At 39.9% G+C, this 20,847-nt stretch overlaps 1 protein-coding gene across 2 annotated transcripts in view; it reads left to right on the top strand.

Moving 5' to 3' along the window:
- Positions 1-14,939, top strand: part of gkup (glucuronokinase with putative uridyl pyrophosphorylase) — an 88,699-nt gene extending 73,760 nt beyond the window's left edge. The window contains exons 18-23 of one of the 2 annotated variants that reach the window (XM_059956861.1): positions 1,771-1,884; positions 2,637-2,694; positions 4,910-4,978; positions 7,217-7,280; positions 8,445-8,516; positions 14,222-14,939. In XM_059956861.1, the coding sequence (XP_059812844.1) occupies positions 1,771-1,884; positions 2,637-2,694; positions 4,910-4,978; positions 7,217-7,280; positions 8,445-8,516; positions 14,222-14,275 (431 nt within the window). In that variant the 3' untranslated portion in view covers positions 14,276-14,939. The other variant, XM_059956860.1, reaches the window with a different exon arrangement.
- Positions 14,940-20,847: the final 5,908 nt, after the last annotated feature.

The following is a 20,847-nucleotide window of genomic DNA, read 5'->3' as shown; positions in this document are numbered from 1 at the left end:
AAGAGAAAATTAAAGAAAAGGCGCCAAACTTATCAAAGTCCAAACCACTTCGTGCACAGCCGTTGGAGCTCAATTTCTGAAGTCTTCTGGCCACCATTCGATCCCCTCCGAACTCCTCGGACTCTCCAAACAGCTCAGGACCCTCCGAGTGGTCAACCAAGCACATCTAGCTTCATCCCCCCCCCCCCCGGAGAATCTCCCGGCCTCGGACCCCCCTTTGGGGTTCGATTCTCGCCCAGCTTAGAGCATTGCGTCCTCTCTCTCGACCCCCTCGCGCCGATCTGCCCAAAAGCCCGTCAACAAAAGCTTACAGACTCAGAAGAAAGAACATTAATTCCCATTTGGTTTACAAAGGAATACCATTCTCGTTATCAGTAAATTAGCATTCCTGCTAGTTAACAAAAAAGAAGAAACCCTCTTTACATCTGTTATGTCTTGAAGCCTTGGAGGATATGTGCTTATTGTCTTGCAATAGATTTGTGGAAAAGATAACAAACCTTGGGGCTATTGTTGAGAATCTTTAGAAACTTCTGCCACATAATTCTCTTTCTGAGCAACATTATAAATCATAAATATTCATTGTAATTGTCTAATTTGGCAGTTGTCCAGGACAAATTAACGAAAGAAGAACTTGGCTTAAAGTTATAGGATTTCCCAGGATTTTTCAAACCCAGTTGCATAAGAAAACCAGAGAGAAAGAGAACTGCCACCACATGTCCATTGTCCCAATATGCAGTAGTTCTTTACTGTGCATGTGTTCTCTACTCCACCCACACTTCTATCATCTCCTGGAAGAGGTACAAAGAGAACAAATAAATATTCAGGGAAATGCTCAGTTTCAAAGGTGAAGGAGATCTGAAAGGTTAAACAGGAGATTCTGCTGGAACTCCAGAGGATCAAACCCAGGGGGATTCAGCAGGTCTGGCATCATGGATGGAGAGAAATGAACAGTCAACATTTCATGTCAGTCCAGGATAGTTGAAGTGAACTCCCGTGGTAGTTGGAATTAATTATATGTAAGGCCTTTGAAAGAAAGGTTATATACTCAAGTGTCCACTTTATTAGGAAGAGGAGGTAACCAATAAAGTGGCCACTGAGTGTACATTAGAGGTCTTCTGCTGCTGTAGCCCATCCATTTCAAGGTTCAACATGTTGTGCATTCAGAGATACTCTTCTGTACGCCACTGTTGTAATGTGTGGTTATTTGAGTTACTGTCACCTTTTTTGTCCGTTTTATCCAGTCTGACCATTCTCCTCTGACCTCTCTCATTAATAAGGTGCTTTCACCCACAGAGCTGCCACTTACTGAATGTTGTTTGTTTTTCACACCACTGTTGACATACTGTCATGCATGAAAATCCCAGGAAATCAGCAGTTTCTAATGCTCAGACCACCTTATCTGGCACCAACAATCATTTCACAGTCAAAGTCACTTGGATCATATTTCTTCCCCATTCTGATGTTTGGTCTGAACAACAGTGGAACCTCTTGACCATGTCTGCATACTTTTATGCATTGAGTTGCTGCCACATGATTAGATGCTTAGATATTTGCATTAGTGAGGTGTATAGCTGAACCTAATGCCTAAAAGTGTGTGTATGGAAAACATTTGAAAGAATGATTGTATGTAAAACATTTGTAGTGTGACTGAGAAGAATTTGGAGATGCTGCATTTGTGTGCATCCAGACATCTAGGTGGTGGTGAAGGAGATCACTAGTTGGGTGACATTTTGTGCCTATTGATATATTTGATGTTTTATCTATTTCCAGGAAACTATTTTAATATGGATACAAGCTGTTTACCCAACTTCTGGCTTGCTTACATGGGAGAGCCAAGCGACTCTGGGAAGATTCATAGTAATGTGCGACAAAGATGGCTCAATGGTGAGAAAAGATTGAATTTAGATTTAGAGTTTTACCTCTTACATCCATCTCACAACACGAGTAAGTAAAGATCTTTGCATCTCTGTCACTATGTACAAGCAATAAGGAAGGGAAATGTGGTAACTGCACAAACACTATGATTTTATGCCCAATTGTTTTGTATACTTTTACAGTGATACACAATCAGATCAATGTGTATTGATCATTCTGAAGGCCTGGTGAAAGAAGCTGTCCCGGTTCCTGTTTGTCCTTGCCTTAATGCTGCAGTATCATTTGCCAGATGGGAGCAGCTGAAACAGTTTGTGGTTGGGGTGACTGGTGACCCTGATGATCCTCTGGGCCCTTTTTATGCATCTGCTGCTGTAAATGTTCTGAATTAGAGGGAAGTTCACATCCGCAGGTGCGTTGTGCTGTCTGAAACACTCTCTGCAGTGCTCTGTGATTGAGGGTAGTACAGTTCCCATTCCAGGCAGTGACACAGACGGTTAGGATACCCTTGATGGTACCCCTGTAGAAAGCCCTGAGGATTTAGGGAGTCATGCCAAACTTTTTCAGCTGTCTGAGGTGAAATAGGTGCTGTGGTGCTTTTCTCGCCACACAGCCGGTACGTATAGTACAGGTGAGACCCTTGGTGATGTGCATACCAAGGAACTTTAAACTACCCGCCCTCTCAACTACAGTCTCATTGATGTCAATTATCTTGTGTTGTCATCACATATTTGTTATTATTGCTGAATTGTCTTATTTTTAAGGTGATTCTGATGTTATGGCAGCAATGAACACGTTTGCAGAACTCACTGATCTAGCTAAGTAAGTTACTTTTAAGGAGTTATATAATATGGAACAACTTCTATACATATATTTTAAAAAATCAATTTTTCATAACAGCCATTTTGTCCTATAGCTAAATGCAGAGAGGCGAGAAAAGGTCACAAATATATCTTCTGTGCTCCTTTCAGCACTCATCATCATCTCATGTGCTGTGTTGTTGTGTTGTATGAGGTGGGCGATCATGGTCTTTGATGGTCAAAGATGACCATGCTCACCTTTGACCATGATTGTTCTTGGCAAATTATTCTGCAGAAGTGGTTTGCCATTGCTGCCTTCTGGGCAGTGTCTTTACAAGACGGCTGACCCCAGCCTTAATCAATACTCTTCAGAGGTTGTCTGCCTGCCGTCAGTGGTCAACCAACCAGGATTTATGATATGCATCAGCTGCTCGTATGACCATCCACCACCACCTCCCATAGCTTCATGTGACCCTGTTTGGAGGGCTAAGCAGGTGTTACATCTTGCCCAAGAGTGACCTGCAGGCTGGTAGAGGGAAGGAGTGCCTTACACCTCTTTGGGTAGAGACATATCTCTACTCTGCTACCAGAATACTAGTATTGGAAAAACGAACAATAGAATTAGTATGTTGTGTTTTGTAGTGGGCATTGGATTTAGATTACTTCAGAGTGGATATTGTTATTATTACCTCCTGAAAAGGGGCTTGCTAAGCTATTTCGGACTACAGTTGAGTCAACTGTATTGCTGAGAGTCTAAATTCAAATTGAAACTAGACTAAGTGAGGTAGCAAGTTTATCTTTGCTGTGGGGTGCGGGAGGGACAACCTCATGAAGGGTCTTGGCCTGAAATATCGACTGTTTATTCCCCTCAATAGATGCTGCCTGATCTACTGAGTTCTTCCAGCATTGTGTGTGTGTGAGAGAGAGAGACTCTGGATTTCTAGCATCTGCAGAATCTCTTGTGTTTATTATTTTTCAAATATTTTAATTAAATGTTGGTATTTTAATGTTTTAAATAAATTTATAATTCTGTATCTGTAAGAGTAGTTGTAAATGTCTGAGACAATTGGAGACATAAGACTGTACACATGAGGAAATCTGCAGATGCTGGAAATTCAAACAACACACACAAAATGCTGGAGGAACACATTAGGCCAGGCAGCATCTAGAGGGAGAAGCACTGTCGACGTTTCAGGCCGAGACCCTTCATCAGGACTTCGTCCTTATAGATGCTTCGTCCTTATCTCCTTATAGATGCTGCCTGGCCTGCTGTGTTTCACCAGCATTTTGTGTGTGTTGACATAAGACTGTATTGATTTTGGTCATTACAGTAACTGAGGTTTATTTACCACTTGGACCTTACCAGCCAATCAGAATGCCTGTCAGATATGGAGGGTTGGCTCATTCAGCCCAATGCATGTGGGAAATGAAAGTGTAGATGGGTGGTGAGTATGGGCAGCTGGAGATGAATGATGTTGAGTCTAGGCAACAGGCTGGGTCCAAGATAATTTGAACCATGAAGCAAGCCAGGTGGACTTCACATTATGATCTGTAATTCAATAGTTGATATTTATTGTTAGTGCCAAAATGTATTTAAATAAGTTTAAGTTCCTTGGCAAGAGTTCAGGTCAATTATCAGGCCAGGATTATGGATACTAGTTCTGAATTTTAATCACAATGCCACGTAATGTGTTGTTCAAATACTTAGTTGCAGAAAAAGGCCCTTTGGCTCACTGTCTCCATGTTGACAATCAAGTCACCATCCATACTAATCTCATTTGCCAGTACTTGGTCCATAGCCATGTCTTGGTAATTCAGGTACTTTTTTAGAGACTTCTTGCAAAAATACCTTGGCTTAACATGCAAGTTGGTATTAATGCAGTAAATATATATTTTACTCAAAATAAGCTGAAAGTTTTACTTTTGAAAAGTTTTCTGGTTCCATGCCTGCAAGTTATACATCTTGGAAAATTATTATATGTGTGCTGCAGAATAGGATTTTTTTTATATAAAAAGCTATGCTGATGTTAACTGTTTAGTCCACTGAAAATTTAAATGCCATAGCTGTACAATAGTAAGGTATACTTCTCTGGCCCAAGTACTTTGACTAATGAACTTGAAAGAAGAACTCATGAGGATAATTATCTGTTGCTTAATGGATGCATCTGTCATCCGATGGGGTTTGTAGAGGATTGCACAACACCTGGTCAAAAGTGTTCTTATTTCTACTTGAGCAGGACAGCCTTGGAGTCAAGAAATTGGCATGAACTTTCTGAGCTTATGAACAAAAACTTTGAACTAAGAAGGTAAGGTTTAATTTTGAACTGTGAGCTGTCATTCAAGTATATAATTTTAAACAAGTACTATATAGCTAATACAAACTTGCTTTCTAAAGGCAAGCAATTCTAGCATTGGGTTTAAACTGATCATTATTTTCCATGGAAAATAATGAAGTTTGTTGTAGGAACATTATTATTGTAACCTGTCCATCAGGAGTCATTGACTGTATAAGATCAATTGTGAGAACCTGGCAGTTGTGTGTGCAGCCGATTGATCATGCGGTGAATCGATTGGGCCTCCTACGTTCAGAAGACCTTCTCCTTTTGCGTGGGCTGTCAAGTGTGCATGTTTATAATCTTGGTAGACCCAGTTCATTGCCCCTGCACCCTAAGTTACCCAGCATGTACTGTGGCTAACACGACTCAATAAAAACTTTGAATCCTACTACTCTGCTGTCGTTTTTGTTGGCGCGCATGTAACAAATCATATACGGCCTTATTACTTATTGATCCCCATTAGAGCATTATTTGCAAGATACCCATTGGCTTTGTGGATTTCTCAGCAGATGAGTTAGATTAAAGTTAGTCCTGACATTTCCCTTACCAAGTTGAGCTTTAATATTACATTGCTGTTTGATGTTGAATTACATGGTATATTTAAAGTGGACAATTTTACTAGTCTGTACTAAATTCCTATTTTATGTCTGCATAATGCCTTTCATTCTGCTATAATTCTTCAAGTGTCATGGAATAGCAAGTCTTGACTATACTTTCACAATTCCTCTACGTAAGTTTCTGATCTACTGTCTGACAGAATGAACACCAGCTGACTTATTTAGACTTGGGAGTAAATCTGCTGGCACTTTCAATCTACCACCCATTGTTTAACAAAACAATAACACTGATGAGAGTTGTTAAGCACTATGTTTGGCTTGGAATATGCACATTGGAAAGGAAGAGAGACAAGATTTTGACAAGGGGACATAGAATCATATGAATTAATGGCATGTGATCATTTATCTATGCTGGTTGGAAAAGATATAGCCAGATGGTTCTGCCTTCCAGCTTCTGATCCATTGGTCATGATTTTTGAAATGCATGTCAAGGCACTTTAAGATGTGGTTGAGGTTATTCTTATGTTAATTCAACCTGTGACAGATGCCATTTTGATGTTGCCTCATTAACCCATATGTTTTGGTCTTGCCCTTGTTTACAAAATTACTGGAAAGATATTTTTAGTATTATTTCAAGAGTTTTAAATATTAATATCCAACCACATCCTTTTACTGCAATATTTGGCTTACCAATGGTGGATAATAGTTGTCTATCCTCTTCATCCCGACGAATGATTGCATTTGTTACACTAATGGCTAGAAGATCTATTCTATTGAATTGGAAAGAAATTAATCCTCCAACTATATTTCAGTGGTTTTCCCAAACCATTTCTTGTTTGAGCTTAGCAAAAATTAGAAGTGTTGTTTTTGACCCTTCAGTTAAATTTGAAGAAACTTGGAGACCATTTATTCAACATTTTCATATGAGTTGAATTGACTTTTCCTAAACCTTACTTATATTATCCTTAATTGTTTGGATGGAGGTTCGGAGTTATTGGCACTACTGTATATGTACTTAACATTATTCAATGGCCCATGTTGGTTAGTGTTTTTTTTCTCTTTTTTTTTCTCTGGGGTCTTTTTTTTCTTTTTATTTCTTTGTTCATCAATGTTATGACTTTGGGAGGTTATCTATTTTATTATTATATAAATGTCTATTTAAACTATTAATTATGTACTCTCAAAGACTTTGTATTCATGTTTTATTTATGTTTGTTTAAAAATAATAAAAAGATTTAAAAAGAAAAGAAAAGATGCGGTTGAGGGTCTCTTCCTCTATCTGATTTTTTTTTTAGCAGTGACTCAGACCCTCCATCCTCTCCCCCCCCCCCACCCACTCTTTTACCTCCTCGCTTCTTCGGATCCTTCTCCAATGAGTATTAGTTTTTGATCCATCAAGTTAAGGAAAATAGATCCTCCCCTGTTTTCTCTGTTTAGATTCCCGTTTTAAATGTTTTTAATTTTGACTGGCAATTAGTCTCAAAGAAATTAAATTATTCTTCTAACTGACAGCAAATTATTTAATACCATCATGATATGACTACCTCAAATTGTTAATTAAAGATCAGAAATTCATGGCATGTGTTTGTTCTGGTTTTTTGTTAAATTGGAGAATTGTCCATGGAAAATAAATGCTTTTTGCTTATTTAAGGTCAATATATACAGATGCCTGTTTGGGTGAAGGAAATTTGAGGATGGCACAGCTTGGCAGAAAGGTATTCGCTAAAAAAGTTGAAATTTAATACTTTCAAAAATGCATATTTCATCTGTATTTCTATGTGGTTATAGTATCTGAACCCCACTATGAAGCCATATATGAAGAAGCAATGAAGTTCCAAGTGTAAAACAGCCACAAGATTTGATTTATTGTTGTCATATTGGAGACAATTTACTTCCTTATAATTAACTCTGGTTTAACTTTTCAAATTAAGTAAACTGTGTATGTATTATAAAGTGTGATTTGTTAATTATTGGTAAATATTCTGACTGCATGCTTATAAAAGTATTTTCTGGTAGCTTAGGGAACAAAAGGAAGCTCTTATTCTGAGATGTTTTAAAGAAAACTGATTCTAAGATTACCTAATTATAATTAAGATTTTGGAATTGAATTTAGGAGCCGAGAGGTAATGTTGCAGCTATATAGGACCCTGGTCAGACCCCACTTGGAGTTCTGTGCTCAGTTCTGGTCACCTCACTACAGGAAGGATGTGGAAGCTATAGAAAGGGTGCAGAGGAGATTTACAAGGATGTTGCCTGGAGTGGGGAGCATGCCTAATGAGAATAGGTTGAGTGAACTCGGCCTTTTCTCCTTGGAGCGACGGAGGATGAGAGATGACCTGATAGAGGTGTATAAGATGATGAGAGGCACTGATTGTGTGGATAGTCAGAGGCTTTTTCCCAGGGCTGAAATAGCTAGCACGAGAGGGCACAGGTTTAAGGTGCTGGGGAGTAGGTACAGAGGAGATGTCAGAGGTAAGTTTTTTACTCAGAATGGTGAGTGCGTGGAATGGACTGCCGGCAACAGTGGTGGAGGTGGATACAATAGGGTCTTGGAAGAGACTTTTGGATAGGTACATGGAGCTTACAAAAATAGAGGGCTATAGGTAAGCCTAGTAATTTCTAAGGTAGGGGTATGTTCGGCACAACTTTGTGGGCCGAAGGGCCTGTATTGTGCTGTAGGTTTTCTATGTTTCTATTTTAAGATCTAACAAATCCCTAATTTACATATTAATATTTAAAGTTGCAAAATTTGCTCTAAATTTTATTGGCAGAGATGGTCAGAATGTCTTCTTAACTAATTTTGAGTGTGATTCTACAATGTGTTCATGTAATAATTCAGAAAAACTCAGTGGTTACCTGCATATCTGTTATTTTTACAGTTTGGCTCTGCAGTAAAGCTCCCTGGCAGTGGAGGGGCAGTAATTGGTCTGTGCTTGAATCCTGACAACCTGGTATGTTTATCAATCTGGACCAGTTTCTGGTGTTACCAGACAAATGAATAATTGAAGTAAACTCTCTTTCATTTTCAGGAGTATTCAAAAACCATCATGTATCACCAGTTTAATGCAACAGTTATATTTGAATTTAGTCAGAGAGCAGTGGAAAAGTACAGCACAGAAATAGGCCCTTTGGCCCAACTGGTCCATGCTGAAAGCATTTAAACTGCCTACTCCCATCGACCTGCACTGGGACCATAGCCCTCCATACCCTTGCCATCCATGTACCTATCTAAACTTCATTTAAATGTTGATATTGAGCTCACATGCACAACTTGTGCTGGCAGTTCATTCCACACTCTCGGGACCCTCTGAATGAAGATATTTCCACCATAAACCCGTGACCTCTGGCTGTAGTCCCACCTAAACTCGGTGGGAAAAAGCCTGCTTGTATTTACACTATCTAAATCCCTCATAATTTTGTATACCTCTATCAAATCTTATCTCAATCTTCTACACTGTAAGGAATAAAGTTCAATAGGTTTCAAAGGTACATTTAATGTCAGAGAAATGTATACAATATACATCCTGAAATTCTTTTCCTGCAATGTCCACGAAAACTGAGGAGTACCCTAAAGAATGAATGACCATTATATGTTAGAACCCTCCAGCTTCCCCCTCCCATACACAAGCATCAGCAGGGCAACAACCCCCTCCCCCACCGGAAAAAAGATTGGCGCCTCCTACCAAACACTCAAGCGTGCAGCAAAGCATCAGTAAAGACACAGACTTGCAGTACCTCAAAGACTACTCATTCACCAGGTACTTTGACATACCACAGGCTCGCTCTCTCTCTCTCTCTCTCTCTCTCTCTCTCCCTAATAAGGGAAAAAGAGGTGTCCTCGTTTCATAGCGCGAGGGGAGACATAACAAAACAACTCGCTGATCTATTGTGTTGCTTTTTCCGGGTCTCTGGTCTCACAGCCGGCAGCCAACTCGCTGCTTTCAGTTTTCCTTGTACTCCCACGACAAATCAGGTGGCAGTACCAGCCTTGAATCCACCTAGATCCAGAGCCACGAAAATCTGGCATGCCGAAGATGCACTAATCTTCCAGGCCGTGTCCTTGGCATATTAAAAAGTGGCCCGTCGTGAGGCCCTGAGAGCGGGTCCCATTTCTGCAAAGAATCTAGGTCATCAAGTAACTCCAGGTCAAGGTCTTCAAAAGAGCCTGAAGGGGGGGGAGAAAAGAGATATCAAAGATAGAAATAGAGTTGTTTCCGAAGATGCAAGCAAAGGAGTTGCCATTAGGCGCTATTATTCAACTAGCTCTGCCCATCATCCTAACCTAACCTATTCAATCTTTCCTTGTAACTCAGGTCCTCCAGACTTGCCAATATCCTTATAATATTTTCTCTGTACTCTTTTAATCTTATTTACATCTTTCCTGTAGGTAGCTGACCAAAACTGCACATAGTGGATCTTGAAGGGTCTTGGCGCGAAACATTGACTGTTTACTCTTTTCCATAGATGCTGCCTGGTCGTCCGAGTTCCTCCAGCATTTTGCATGTGTTTCCCACAATACTCCATATTAGGCCTCACCGACACCTTATACAACTTCAGCATAACATCCCATCTCCTGTACTCAGTACATTGATTTACGAAGGCCAATGTGCCAAAAGCCTTCTTCATGACCCTGTCTACTTGTGACACCACTTTCAATGAATTATGGACCTGTATTCCCAGATCCCTTTGTTCCACCACACTCCTCTGTGCCCTTTTATTCACTGTGTAAGACCTACCCTGGTTGGTCCTACTGAACCACGCACTTGCCAGCATCAAATTCCATCTGCCATTCTTCAGCCCATCTTTACAGCTGATCCAGATCCCTCTGCAAGCTATTATAGCCTTCCTCACTCTCCACTACACCCCCAATCTTGGCGTCATCTGCAAATTTGTTGATCCAGTTGATCACATTGTCATCCAGATCATTGGTATAGATGACAAAACAATAATGGACTCAGCACCGATCCCCTGTGGCACACTATTAGTCACAGGCCTCCAATCAGAGAGGCAACATTCTACTACCACTCTCTGGCTTCTCCCACAAAGCCAATGTCTAATCCAATTTATTACCTCATCCTGAATGCCAAGCAACTGAACCTTCTTGGCCAACCTCCCATGTGGAACCTTGTGAAATGTTTTGCTAAAAGTCCATGTAAGCAATATCCACTGCTTTGCCTTCATCCACTTTCCTGATAATTTCCTCAAAAAAACTGATTGTTTAGACATGACCTATCATGTAGGAAGTTTCGCTGACTGTCCTCAGTTAATATCTATCTAAATACTTGTATATCCAGTCCCTTAGAATCCCTTCCAATAACTTTCCTACAGCTGATGTCAGATTAACTGGCCTATAATTTCCTGGTTTATGTTTAGAGCCTTTCTTAAACAGCAGAACAACATTGGCTATCCTCCAGTCCTGTCGCTAAGGATTTAAATATTTCTGCTTGGGCCTCAGTAATTTCTGTACTTCCCTCCCACAGGGTCCAAGGGAATACCTTATCAGGCCCTGGGGATTTATCCACAGTAATTTGTCTCAGGACAGCAAACATCTCCTCCTTTACAGGGTCCATGAAGTTGATACCTCTTTGCCTAACTTCTGTGTTCATCTCCTGAGTAAATACTGATGCACACAAATGATTTAAGATCTTCCCCCATCTGTTTTGGCTCCACACATAGATCTTCCAGAGGACCAAATTTGTCCCTTGCAATCCTTCTGCTCTTAACTCTGTAGAATCCCATAGGTTTTCTCTTCACCTTGTCTGCTAGAGCAACTTCATGCCTTCTTTTAGCCCTCCTGATTTCTTTAAGTGTTCTCTTGCATTTTTTGTACTCCATAAGCACCTCATTTGTTTCTACCTGCCTATATTTTCTCTTAACCAGGCCTCAATATCTCTTGAAAACCAATGTTCTCTACATTTGTTATCTTTACCTTTTATTCAGATAGGCAAATACAAACTTTGTACTTACAAAATTTTACTTTTGAAGGCCTCGCACTTACTAAGTACACCTTTACCAGAAAATAGCCTGCCCCGATTCAGTATCTGAACCTGGAGACCTGACCCATCTTTTTGCATATTTAATTAAAACTAATGGAATTGTGGTCACCAGATGCAAAGTGTTCCCCTACACAAACTTTTGTCACCTGCCCTGTCTCATTCCCTGATAGCAAATCCAGTATCACACACTCTCCAGTTGGGACTTCTACGTACTGATTAAGGAAACTTTCCTGAACACACACGACAAACTCTATCCCATCTAGTCCTTTTACTGTATGGGAGTCCCAGTCAATATGTGGAAAGTTAAAATCATCTCCTATAAAAACTTTGTTTCTTGCAAAAGTCTGCAAGCTCTCTACAAACTTGTTCCTCTAATACCCTAAGACTGTTGGGTGGCCTGTAATATAGACCCATTAACGTGGTCATAACCTTACTTATTCCTCAATTCCACCCATAATGTCTAACACTGCCGTGACGTTTTCCCTGACTAGTAATGCCACCCTTCCTCCTTTAATCCCTCTTGCTTCATCGTGTCTAAAACAATGAAACCCTGGAATATTGAGCCACCCCTCCTGCAACCAAATCTCACTAATGGCTACAATATATTAGTTCCAGGTGTTGATCCATGTGCTGAGCTCATCTATGATGCTTCCTGCATTGAAATGTACACAACTTAGGACACTAGTCGCACCACACTCAACCTTATAATTCCTGACTTTGTTTGAGGTCCTAATGACATCTGTCTCTGCAACCTCTCCACTAACTGTTCTAGCACTCTGGTTCCCATCCCCTGCAACTCTAGTTTAAACCCCTCTGTGCAGCACTAAGAAACCATCTTATTAGAATATTAGTCACTTAATAAGCAAAATTTATAAAGAATGAGCAATAAATGATGGCCAAGCCAGTAATGAGCATGCCTTGAGGATCAAATAAAAAATATTCAGTACTTTGTATCATGAAAATCTCTTCACCATGTTTGAGAGCGGCACAGTAGCAAAGTGGTTGGCATAACTCTATTACAGTGAGACGGGTTCAATACCTGTTGCTATTTGTAAGAAGTTTGCACGTTCTCCCCGTGACCGCATGGGTTTCCTCTGGTTGCTTCAGTTTCCTTCCACATTCCAAAGACGTATGAGTTAGTCAGTTAAGTGGTCAAATGGGTGCAATTAGGCAGCGTGGACTCATTGGGATGGAACCTGTTGCCATGCTGTATCTCTAAATTAAATAATGAATCCCTTGCAGTTATTGTTCTGTGTTTGTTTTTAACTCACTTTAAAGGAGGTCACATTAAGTTGCTTTTGTGTGTTTTCATATTCTTTGTAGGTTGAACTAAAGAAGGCTTTCCAAGAAGCTGGCTTTGTGATCTGCGATGTTGTCCCATATGTTCCTTGAGTTTTATTCAGTAAATTTCAGAAGACATTTTCTAATGGGGACAGTTTTAACAAGTCTGCAATAATCAGCTTAAATCACAGAACTGAATTACAATTTGTGAAGTTATTTTAAATATATTTAGTATTCAGCCTGTATTTCTAGCTTCAGTGCTTGTGTGGAATATTGCTCAAATAACTAAAAGTTAATTTGCTGCAACAAAAAGATCATTGAAACTGATTACTTAATATATAAAATTTCCCAATTTCATAAGTTTTTTTCCAGTATAACTTTTGGGTAGTCTCCATCAATTACAATTTTTAAATCGACTACAATTAATATGCAGTCATAAAGCCAAGTTTCAAAGTTGTAAACTAAATATTTTAGATTTTTAAAAAAAATTATTTTTATAAATTATAATTGAACCCAGAGACTGGATGGTATTCCTTAATGAAAGTTTTGTAGAAATTTTCTTGTATTCTGACAACCAGTACCCACAATACAAGAAAGATGATAATGTCTCCATCTCTTGATCTTCATTAAAGCTGCTGTTTTAAAACGTCTTTAAAGTTGACTGTTGCTAATGTGTTCAGTAAGCCTTGGGTAATCTTGCTGCTACAGAGCTTCAGTTTTTGACTTGGAGTGTTGTCTGTGTATTGTTTGTACATTTCCCCCCATAACCATACATACTTCTCCCAGATGCTCCTGTTTCCCCCAAAATGTATTGGTTGATAGGTTAATTGCCCAGTGTAGATTACCACCCGGTGCAATTAGGTGATAAAAGAATCAAAGGGAAATTAATAGTTATGTGAGAGAGAATTGGTTACAGAGAAATAAATAGTGTCGGGGTGGCAAGGATGGAGCTACCATTGGCATTGTTCTGAGAGTTAGCATAGAAACATTCAAATATAACTTATTGTATATGATTTTAAGGTGGCACTCTTCATTTTTTGTTGTTATTAATAACAGGTTATTATTTTTGTTTGGTATTCAGATGTCAAGTATTAAGATGAGCTGCATTTAGTCATTGATTTTTAAAAAATATAACATTCTTATCTGTATTTAAATTGGATAGCTTTTAACAAACAATTCTACACTTATGTACTGTAGCAAGACAAGGATTGTGTAGTATCAACCCAACTCGCTTACAAGTATTTAAAACCCACTTTTGTTGTACAAGATTTTTCTGTATTTCACCTGACATCTGTGACAATAGGAACTTGGATGTACCCTATTACCCTACACATTTATCTTGCTAAGCATAATCTGACATGCAGTTTTTATTTTATTAGGAACAGTTGAGGGAGATACAAGAGACTGCAGATGCTGGAATCTGGGGCAAATAAAATCATCACCCTCATCTTTTGTACTGGCCATCTTTTCTGTCCAGTCTTGGTCTTGATGAAAAGACTCAACCTGAAACACTGACAACTTCTTTCCCCTCCTCCACAAATATTGTTTGACCTGCTGTGTTCCTCCAGTATTTTGTATTTTGCTCCTTGGCTTGGCAGAACCCAAAAATCTGATTCCATATGCATCAGAACGTGGAATGAAATAACACACAAAAGATAATGTGGTCCTATGTTCCTGTGATGGCTCTTTTGAATGAGCCAGTCAATTAATACTAGTTCTTCTCCTGTAGCTCTGTAAATACTTATTAGACATTTTGCATAATCAGAATAATATCGAAAGGAGGAGGCCTAGGTAGCAAACTTGTATTCTACTGTATTCAATGGCATATTTGCTGTTTCAGTATGGATGTAACATCCATTAGTAACTGGTCAAGTGATAAATGTCTTGTGTTTTCTTAATAGCTCAAAGTAAATTTATTATCAAAGTACATGTATGTCACCATATACAATCCTGAGATTGTCTTGTGGGCATACTGAATAAATCCATAGAGAAATAACCACAATAGAATCAATGGAAGACTGCACCAACTTGGGTGTTCAGCCAGTGTGCAAAAGACAACAAACTGTACGAATAATAAAAAAAGTAATAATAAATAAACATGTCAAGAGCATGAGATGAAGAGTCCTTGTAAGTGAGTCCATAGGTTGTAGTCCAATCCCAGACAAGAGAAAATCTGCAGATGCTGAAAATCCAAGCAGCACACACAAAATGCTGGAGGAACTCAGCAGGCCAGGCAGCGTCTATGGAAAGAGTACAGTTGACATTTTGGGCCGAGACTCTTCATCGGGACTGGAGGGTCTCAGCCTGAAATGTCGACTGTACTCTTTTCCATAGATGTTGCCTGGCCCGCTGAGTTCCTCCACCATTTTGTGTGTGTTCCTTAAGTTGTAGGAACCTTTTAATGATGGGGTGAGTGAAGTTATCCCCTTTAGTTCAAAAGCCTAATGGCTGAGGGGTAATAACTGTTGTTGAACCTGATGGTAAGGATCCTGAGGCTCCTGCACCTTCTGCCTGATAGCAGCAATGAGAAGACAGCATAGCCTGGGTGGTCTGTGATGATGGATGCTGCTTTCCTGTGTCAGTGTTTTGTGTAGATACGCTCAATGGTTTGGGAGGACTTTACCCGTGAAGGACTGGGCCATGGCCACTACTTTTTGTAGGATTTTCAGTTCAAGAACATTGGTGTTTCTGTACTGGACTGTGATGCAGGCAGTCGGTATACTCTCCACTACACATTTATAGAAGTTTGTCATGCTGAATCTTTGCAAACTCCTCAGGAAGTAGAGGCGCGGCTGTGTCTTCTTCGTAATTGCATTTACATGCTAGGCCCAAGACAGATCCTCCGAAGTAATAACACCAAGAAATTTAAATTTCCTCACCCTCTCCACATTAGATGAGAACTGGCTTGTAGACCTCTGGTTTCCTCCTCCTGAAGTCACAAATCAGCTTCACGGTCTTGCTGAGTGTTTGTTGTTATGACACCAACTCAGCCAGATTTTCAATCTACGTCCTGTATGCTGACTCATCATCACCTTTGACTTGGCCAATGACAGTGCTGTTTTTAGCCAACTGGAATATCAAGTTCAAGTTGAAGTTTAATTGTCATTCAACTGTACTGTACGTGAATACCCATGAATATGACCAAAATAAAACAGCATTACTCCAGGGTCAAGGTTAAAAACACAGTACTGTACCAACAGTCACACACAGCACAAGACACATATAGCACATATAAAATATCAGTAAAATACAGTCACACACAAAAAAAGTCCTGAGTCCATGAGTATTGCAGAAGTCTGCAGTCAAACACAATACAGCTCATCTTCTGCTAAGTGAACAGTGGGGGCAGCACTAACTTCAGCTTGGACACCATGCCACACCGCCTCCAGTGGAGCACTACAATTCCTGGGCGGCTGTAAACAGGTGACACCGCAGCCTGAGGCCAAGTCCTCACTATGCCAGAAGCCATGCATCTCCCCTGCTGCCCACCAATAAATCAGTGAATCAGACTTGCAGCATTCCACATTAATAATGTCCAACAGGGTCTTGCGATTACAAGAAAAGCAACTAAGATGATCATTCACTGTTAGACTGCACACCAACTCTGCTGACTCCTTCCTGACGTAGGTAGTAGCCCAATCTTCAAGTCCAGCTCTTTCAGTTCCTCTGCCAAAGAACAACTTGTTCTTGGAGTAGTCCTGCAGTACTCTAAGTTATTAATGTTCAGCAGGGGCTGTGATCATAGAAAAATAAGTTTAAAAAGGACAATAACATCTTTGATTGACCCCATAGAAGCCAGTGTGATCGAATGTGCCACCATCTTACTGGAATATGGCACTGGAGCTGTGCTTAGCCACACGATCAGAAGTGTAAAGTGAGTAGATCAGGGAGCTAAGCACACATCCTTGTGGTGCACCTGTGCTGATGGAGATTGTGGAGGAGATATTGTTACCAATCCAAGCTGACTGGGGTCTGCAAGTGAGGAAATCGAGGATCCAATTGCACAAGGAGGTATTGAAGCCAAGGCCTTGAAGCTTATTAATTTTGCGTTGAAGATAGTACTGAATGCTGAGCTGTAGTCTATGAAGAGCATCCTGGTGTATGCATCTTTCCTGTCTAGATGTTCCAGGGTTGAGTGAAGAGCCTATAAAGTGGCATCTGCTGTTGCTCTGTTGTGATGGTAGGCAAATTGGTGTGGATCCAACTCAATTCTCAGGCAGGAGTTGACATGTTTCATCAGCCATCTCTCAGAGCACTTCATCACTGTGGATGTAAGCACTATTGGACAATCGTTATCGAGGCAGGCTACCACATTCTTGGGAAACATGAATGATGCTTGAAGCAGGTGGGTGCCTCAGACTGCCGAAGCAAGGGGTCACTGGTGAAACATGGTGACATGTTGTGGACAACTTACAAAGCTTAGAAATATACCACTTCTGAACTACTCTCACTGCAATCTGCAGCTTGTAATTTTCTTTTAAGTAATGTATTTCTGAACATCCATTCTTAATGAAATAGTGATTTCACGATCTTCTGAAGGACTTGGCAGTCTTAACTCTCAAGCATGCAAGTATGGCACTATTAAGCAGGTACATCACCACGGCATGCAGGTATGGCACTATTAAAAAGATACATCACCACAGCTGAAAGAGAAGGAGAACTGGACTCCAAGCCATACTGAAATGCTGCAGAATGAAATTTCCTGTACCCAGTATCTTGTTAGCAAATGTACTGGTGCTAGAAAAAATGATTGGGGATCTAAGGGCAGGATTGTTGTATCGGAGCAAAATTAGGTATTACTGCCTTTTATGTTTCACGGAGACATGGCTCATTCTGGACATGCCAATACGTCAGTAATAAGTCATAACTGAGGGCTTCTCAATACACAGGATAGACCAGACTGCTGATTTGGAGAAGGCAAAAGTTGGGAGGTCTGTGTTTCATGATAATAAAGTCATAATAATGAAAATTCTGTCTAGTAGAGAGCATACCAGCAAATATTAGGCAGGGCAGCAATAGAAGTGTAAACAAAGTCCTAATTATCCAGAAGGAAAATAGAAACCTCTTGGGAGGGAGGTTGGCTGAAAAAAAACTGGAAATAGGAATATGGAGTAACAGTAAACAATTTGGTTAATCTACAAAGAAATGCAACAATGTCTACTGACACTGCCTCAAGCAATGGACTTTTCCCCAAAATGCATTATTATTATTATTGAATCTGTATCATGAATTGGATACAATCTAAATTATGTTTAAGGTTTACCTATCAATTTTAAAATTGGCTTTATGGTGGGGCCAAAATGGTTTGATATGGCAGTTTTTATTTTTATACGAACAAATGACCATTAAGTCCAAAGTGGAAAAAAAGGCATGTATGATGCTTTTTTTTTTAAAGTCTGGGCATCCCAGAACATTTTACAACCAGGAATTGTAATGAAGAAATTAACTAAATCTGATCTGTATCTCAATTTTATGTTTTGATTTGGATTTGATTAAACTATTAATCTCAATTTTAGCAAAAAAATTATTATTCATGGAAACTTTCATTCCAAATTGATATTTCTCCTAAACACAAGAGATTCTGCAAATGCTGGAAATCAGGAACTCAGCAGGTCAGGCAGCCTTTATGGAAATGAATAAACAGTTGAAATTTCAGCTGAAACCCTTCATCGTGACTGGAAAGGAAGGGTTAAGATGCCAGAATAAGATGGCAGGGGGAGGAGAAGGAACACAAGCTAAAAGGTGATAGATGAAGTAAGAAGCTGTTAGGTGGAAAAGGCAAAGGGCTAGAGAAGAAAGGATCTGATAGGAGAGTGGACTATCAGAGAAAGGGAAGGTGGAGGGACACCAGGGAAGGTGATAGGCAGATGAGGCGAAGAGGTAAGATACCAGGGTGGGGAATAGAAGAGGAGGGAGGAAAAATACCAGATGGAGAAATTTATATTCGTGCCATCAGGTTGGAGGCTACCTGGCAGAATATGATATGTTGCTCCTTCACGCTGAGAGTGGCCTCATCGTGGAATAAGAGGAGGCAATGGACCAACATGCTAGAATGGGAATGGGGGTAGGAATTAAAATGTTTGGCCATTGGGAAATTCCACTTTTTACGGATGGAGCAGAAATGCTTGACAAAACAGTTCCCCAGTCTACATTGGGTCTCAGCCATGTATCAAGAGCATCAGATACATCAGAGACAACCTTAAAAGATTCACATGTGAACTGCGCCTTGCCTGGAAGGACTCTTTGGGGCCCTGAATGGAGGTGATTGGGCAGATGTAGTACTACTTCCGCCTTCCTTTTCTGTCCTGATGAAGGGTTGTGCCCAACTGTTCAACTGTTTATCCATTTCCATAGATGCTGCCTAATCTGCTGAGTTCCTCCGGCATTTTGTGTGTGTTGCACTGATATTTCTCTATTTGTGAAATAGTACTCAAAACATCCTGCAGGAAATGAATTAGGACAGCTTGGGAGATGTAGAAGCTTAGAAGTGAAGAGAACAGCAGGAACTATAACTTGACATAGATGTCAACAAGTTAAAGAACATTTGTCAGAAACTTAAATGAATTGACTTTATTTCTTACATCCTTCACATACATGAGTAAAAATCCTTACGTTACGTCTCCATGTAAATGTGCTATGTGCAATCATAGTTATTTATAATAATTTATAATAAATAGAACAGTTAATGTAACAGAAATACACTCAAATCAATGCGAGTTAATCAGTCTGATAGCCTGGTGGAAAAAGCTGCCCCGGAGCCTGTTGGTCCTGGCTTTTATACTGCGGTACCGTTTCCCGGATGGTAGCAGCTGGAATAGATTGTGATTGTGGTGACTTGGGTCCCCAATGATCCTTCGGGTCTTTTTTACACACCTGTCTTTGTAAATATCCTGAATCATGGGAAGAAAACAGAAATAGATGAGATTTTAGTATAAAAATTTGTGACAGCTCAGAACTTTTTGGCTTTTGAGGCTAAAAAACATCAACCAACCCCAAGAGATATTCACTGGCCCAATGTTTTTCTTCCATCTGGGTTGCCAAATTTCAATTTCACTTATCTCTTGATTTCAGATTTTCTGGATCTGCAGTATTTTTATCTCTGCCGAATTAGGTAAGGCACAATGTGGCTAAAAGAGAATGATCATGTTTAAGGGATGCCTAAATGTGAATTAAAATAATCAATATGTTGATTTACAGTACTGTACAAAAGTCTCAAGTGTGTGTGTGTGTGTGTGTGTGTGTGTGTGTGTATAAATATTTCTGTGTCTATGTATACATAAGACCTTCTCACAGTACTGTATTTGTCAACAAGGTGTGGAGAGCGAGTTTGTAAACCTGGTGGGAACAAAGGATGTCGAGGATAGTGAGGGTGGAGCGCCTTGGGAGGGGTGTGGGACAAGTGGCAGAAAAGGAGTGCCAGGGGCAGGTGCAGACACATCCAGCCTGACACACCAGGCAAAGTCATTTGATTCCAAACAATTGTTTGATTAATCATTACAGAATGTCTCTCTGGTGTTTCATGCTCCTGCCCCTCTCCCTTCCCCTTTGCTCAACCATGATTTCCCTCTCCCTACCCCTTTTCCACTCTCAGTCCACGATAGAGACCCATATCAGGATCAGGTTTATCATCACTCACATCTGTCATGAAATTTGTTTTTTTTTGCTGCAGCAGTAATACAGTGCAATACATACAAACGGTTTGTAAAATTACTACAGTACTATGCAAAAGTTGTACGCACCCTAGCTATGTATACAGTATATGCTTAAGACTTTTGCACAGTAGTGTAAGTTTTGAATTAAAATCATCAACATGATTTTAAAAATTGAGATGAGGTGGGAGTAACAATTTCACTGTTGGACAATTATTTTCAGGTTAATCAGAATGCCTACATATGAAATAGATTGGAAATTAGATCATAAAGCCCTGTAGTTTAATCAATGCAACCAAGTTCAAAGTAAATTTATTATCAAAGTACATAAATGCCACCACATACTACCCTGAGGT

The sequence above is a fragment of the Hypanus sabinus genome, chromosome X2, assembly GCF_030144855.1.
Source record: "Hypanus sabinus isolate sHypSab1 chromosome X2, sHypSab1.hap1, whole genome shotgun sequence".
Classification (NCBI taxonomy): domain Eukaryota; kingdom Metazoa; phylum Chordata; class Chondrichthyes; order Myliobatiformes; family Dasyatidae; genus Hypanus; species Hypanus sabinus.
Note: the sequence above shows the minus strand (reverse complement) of the source record. Positions and strands in the feature narration are given on the sequence as shown.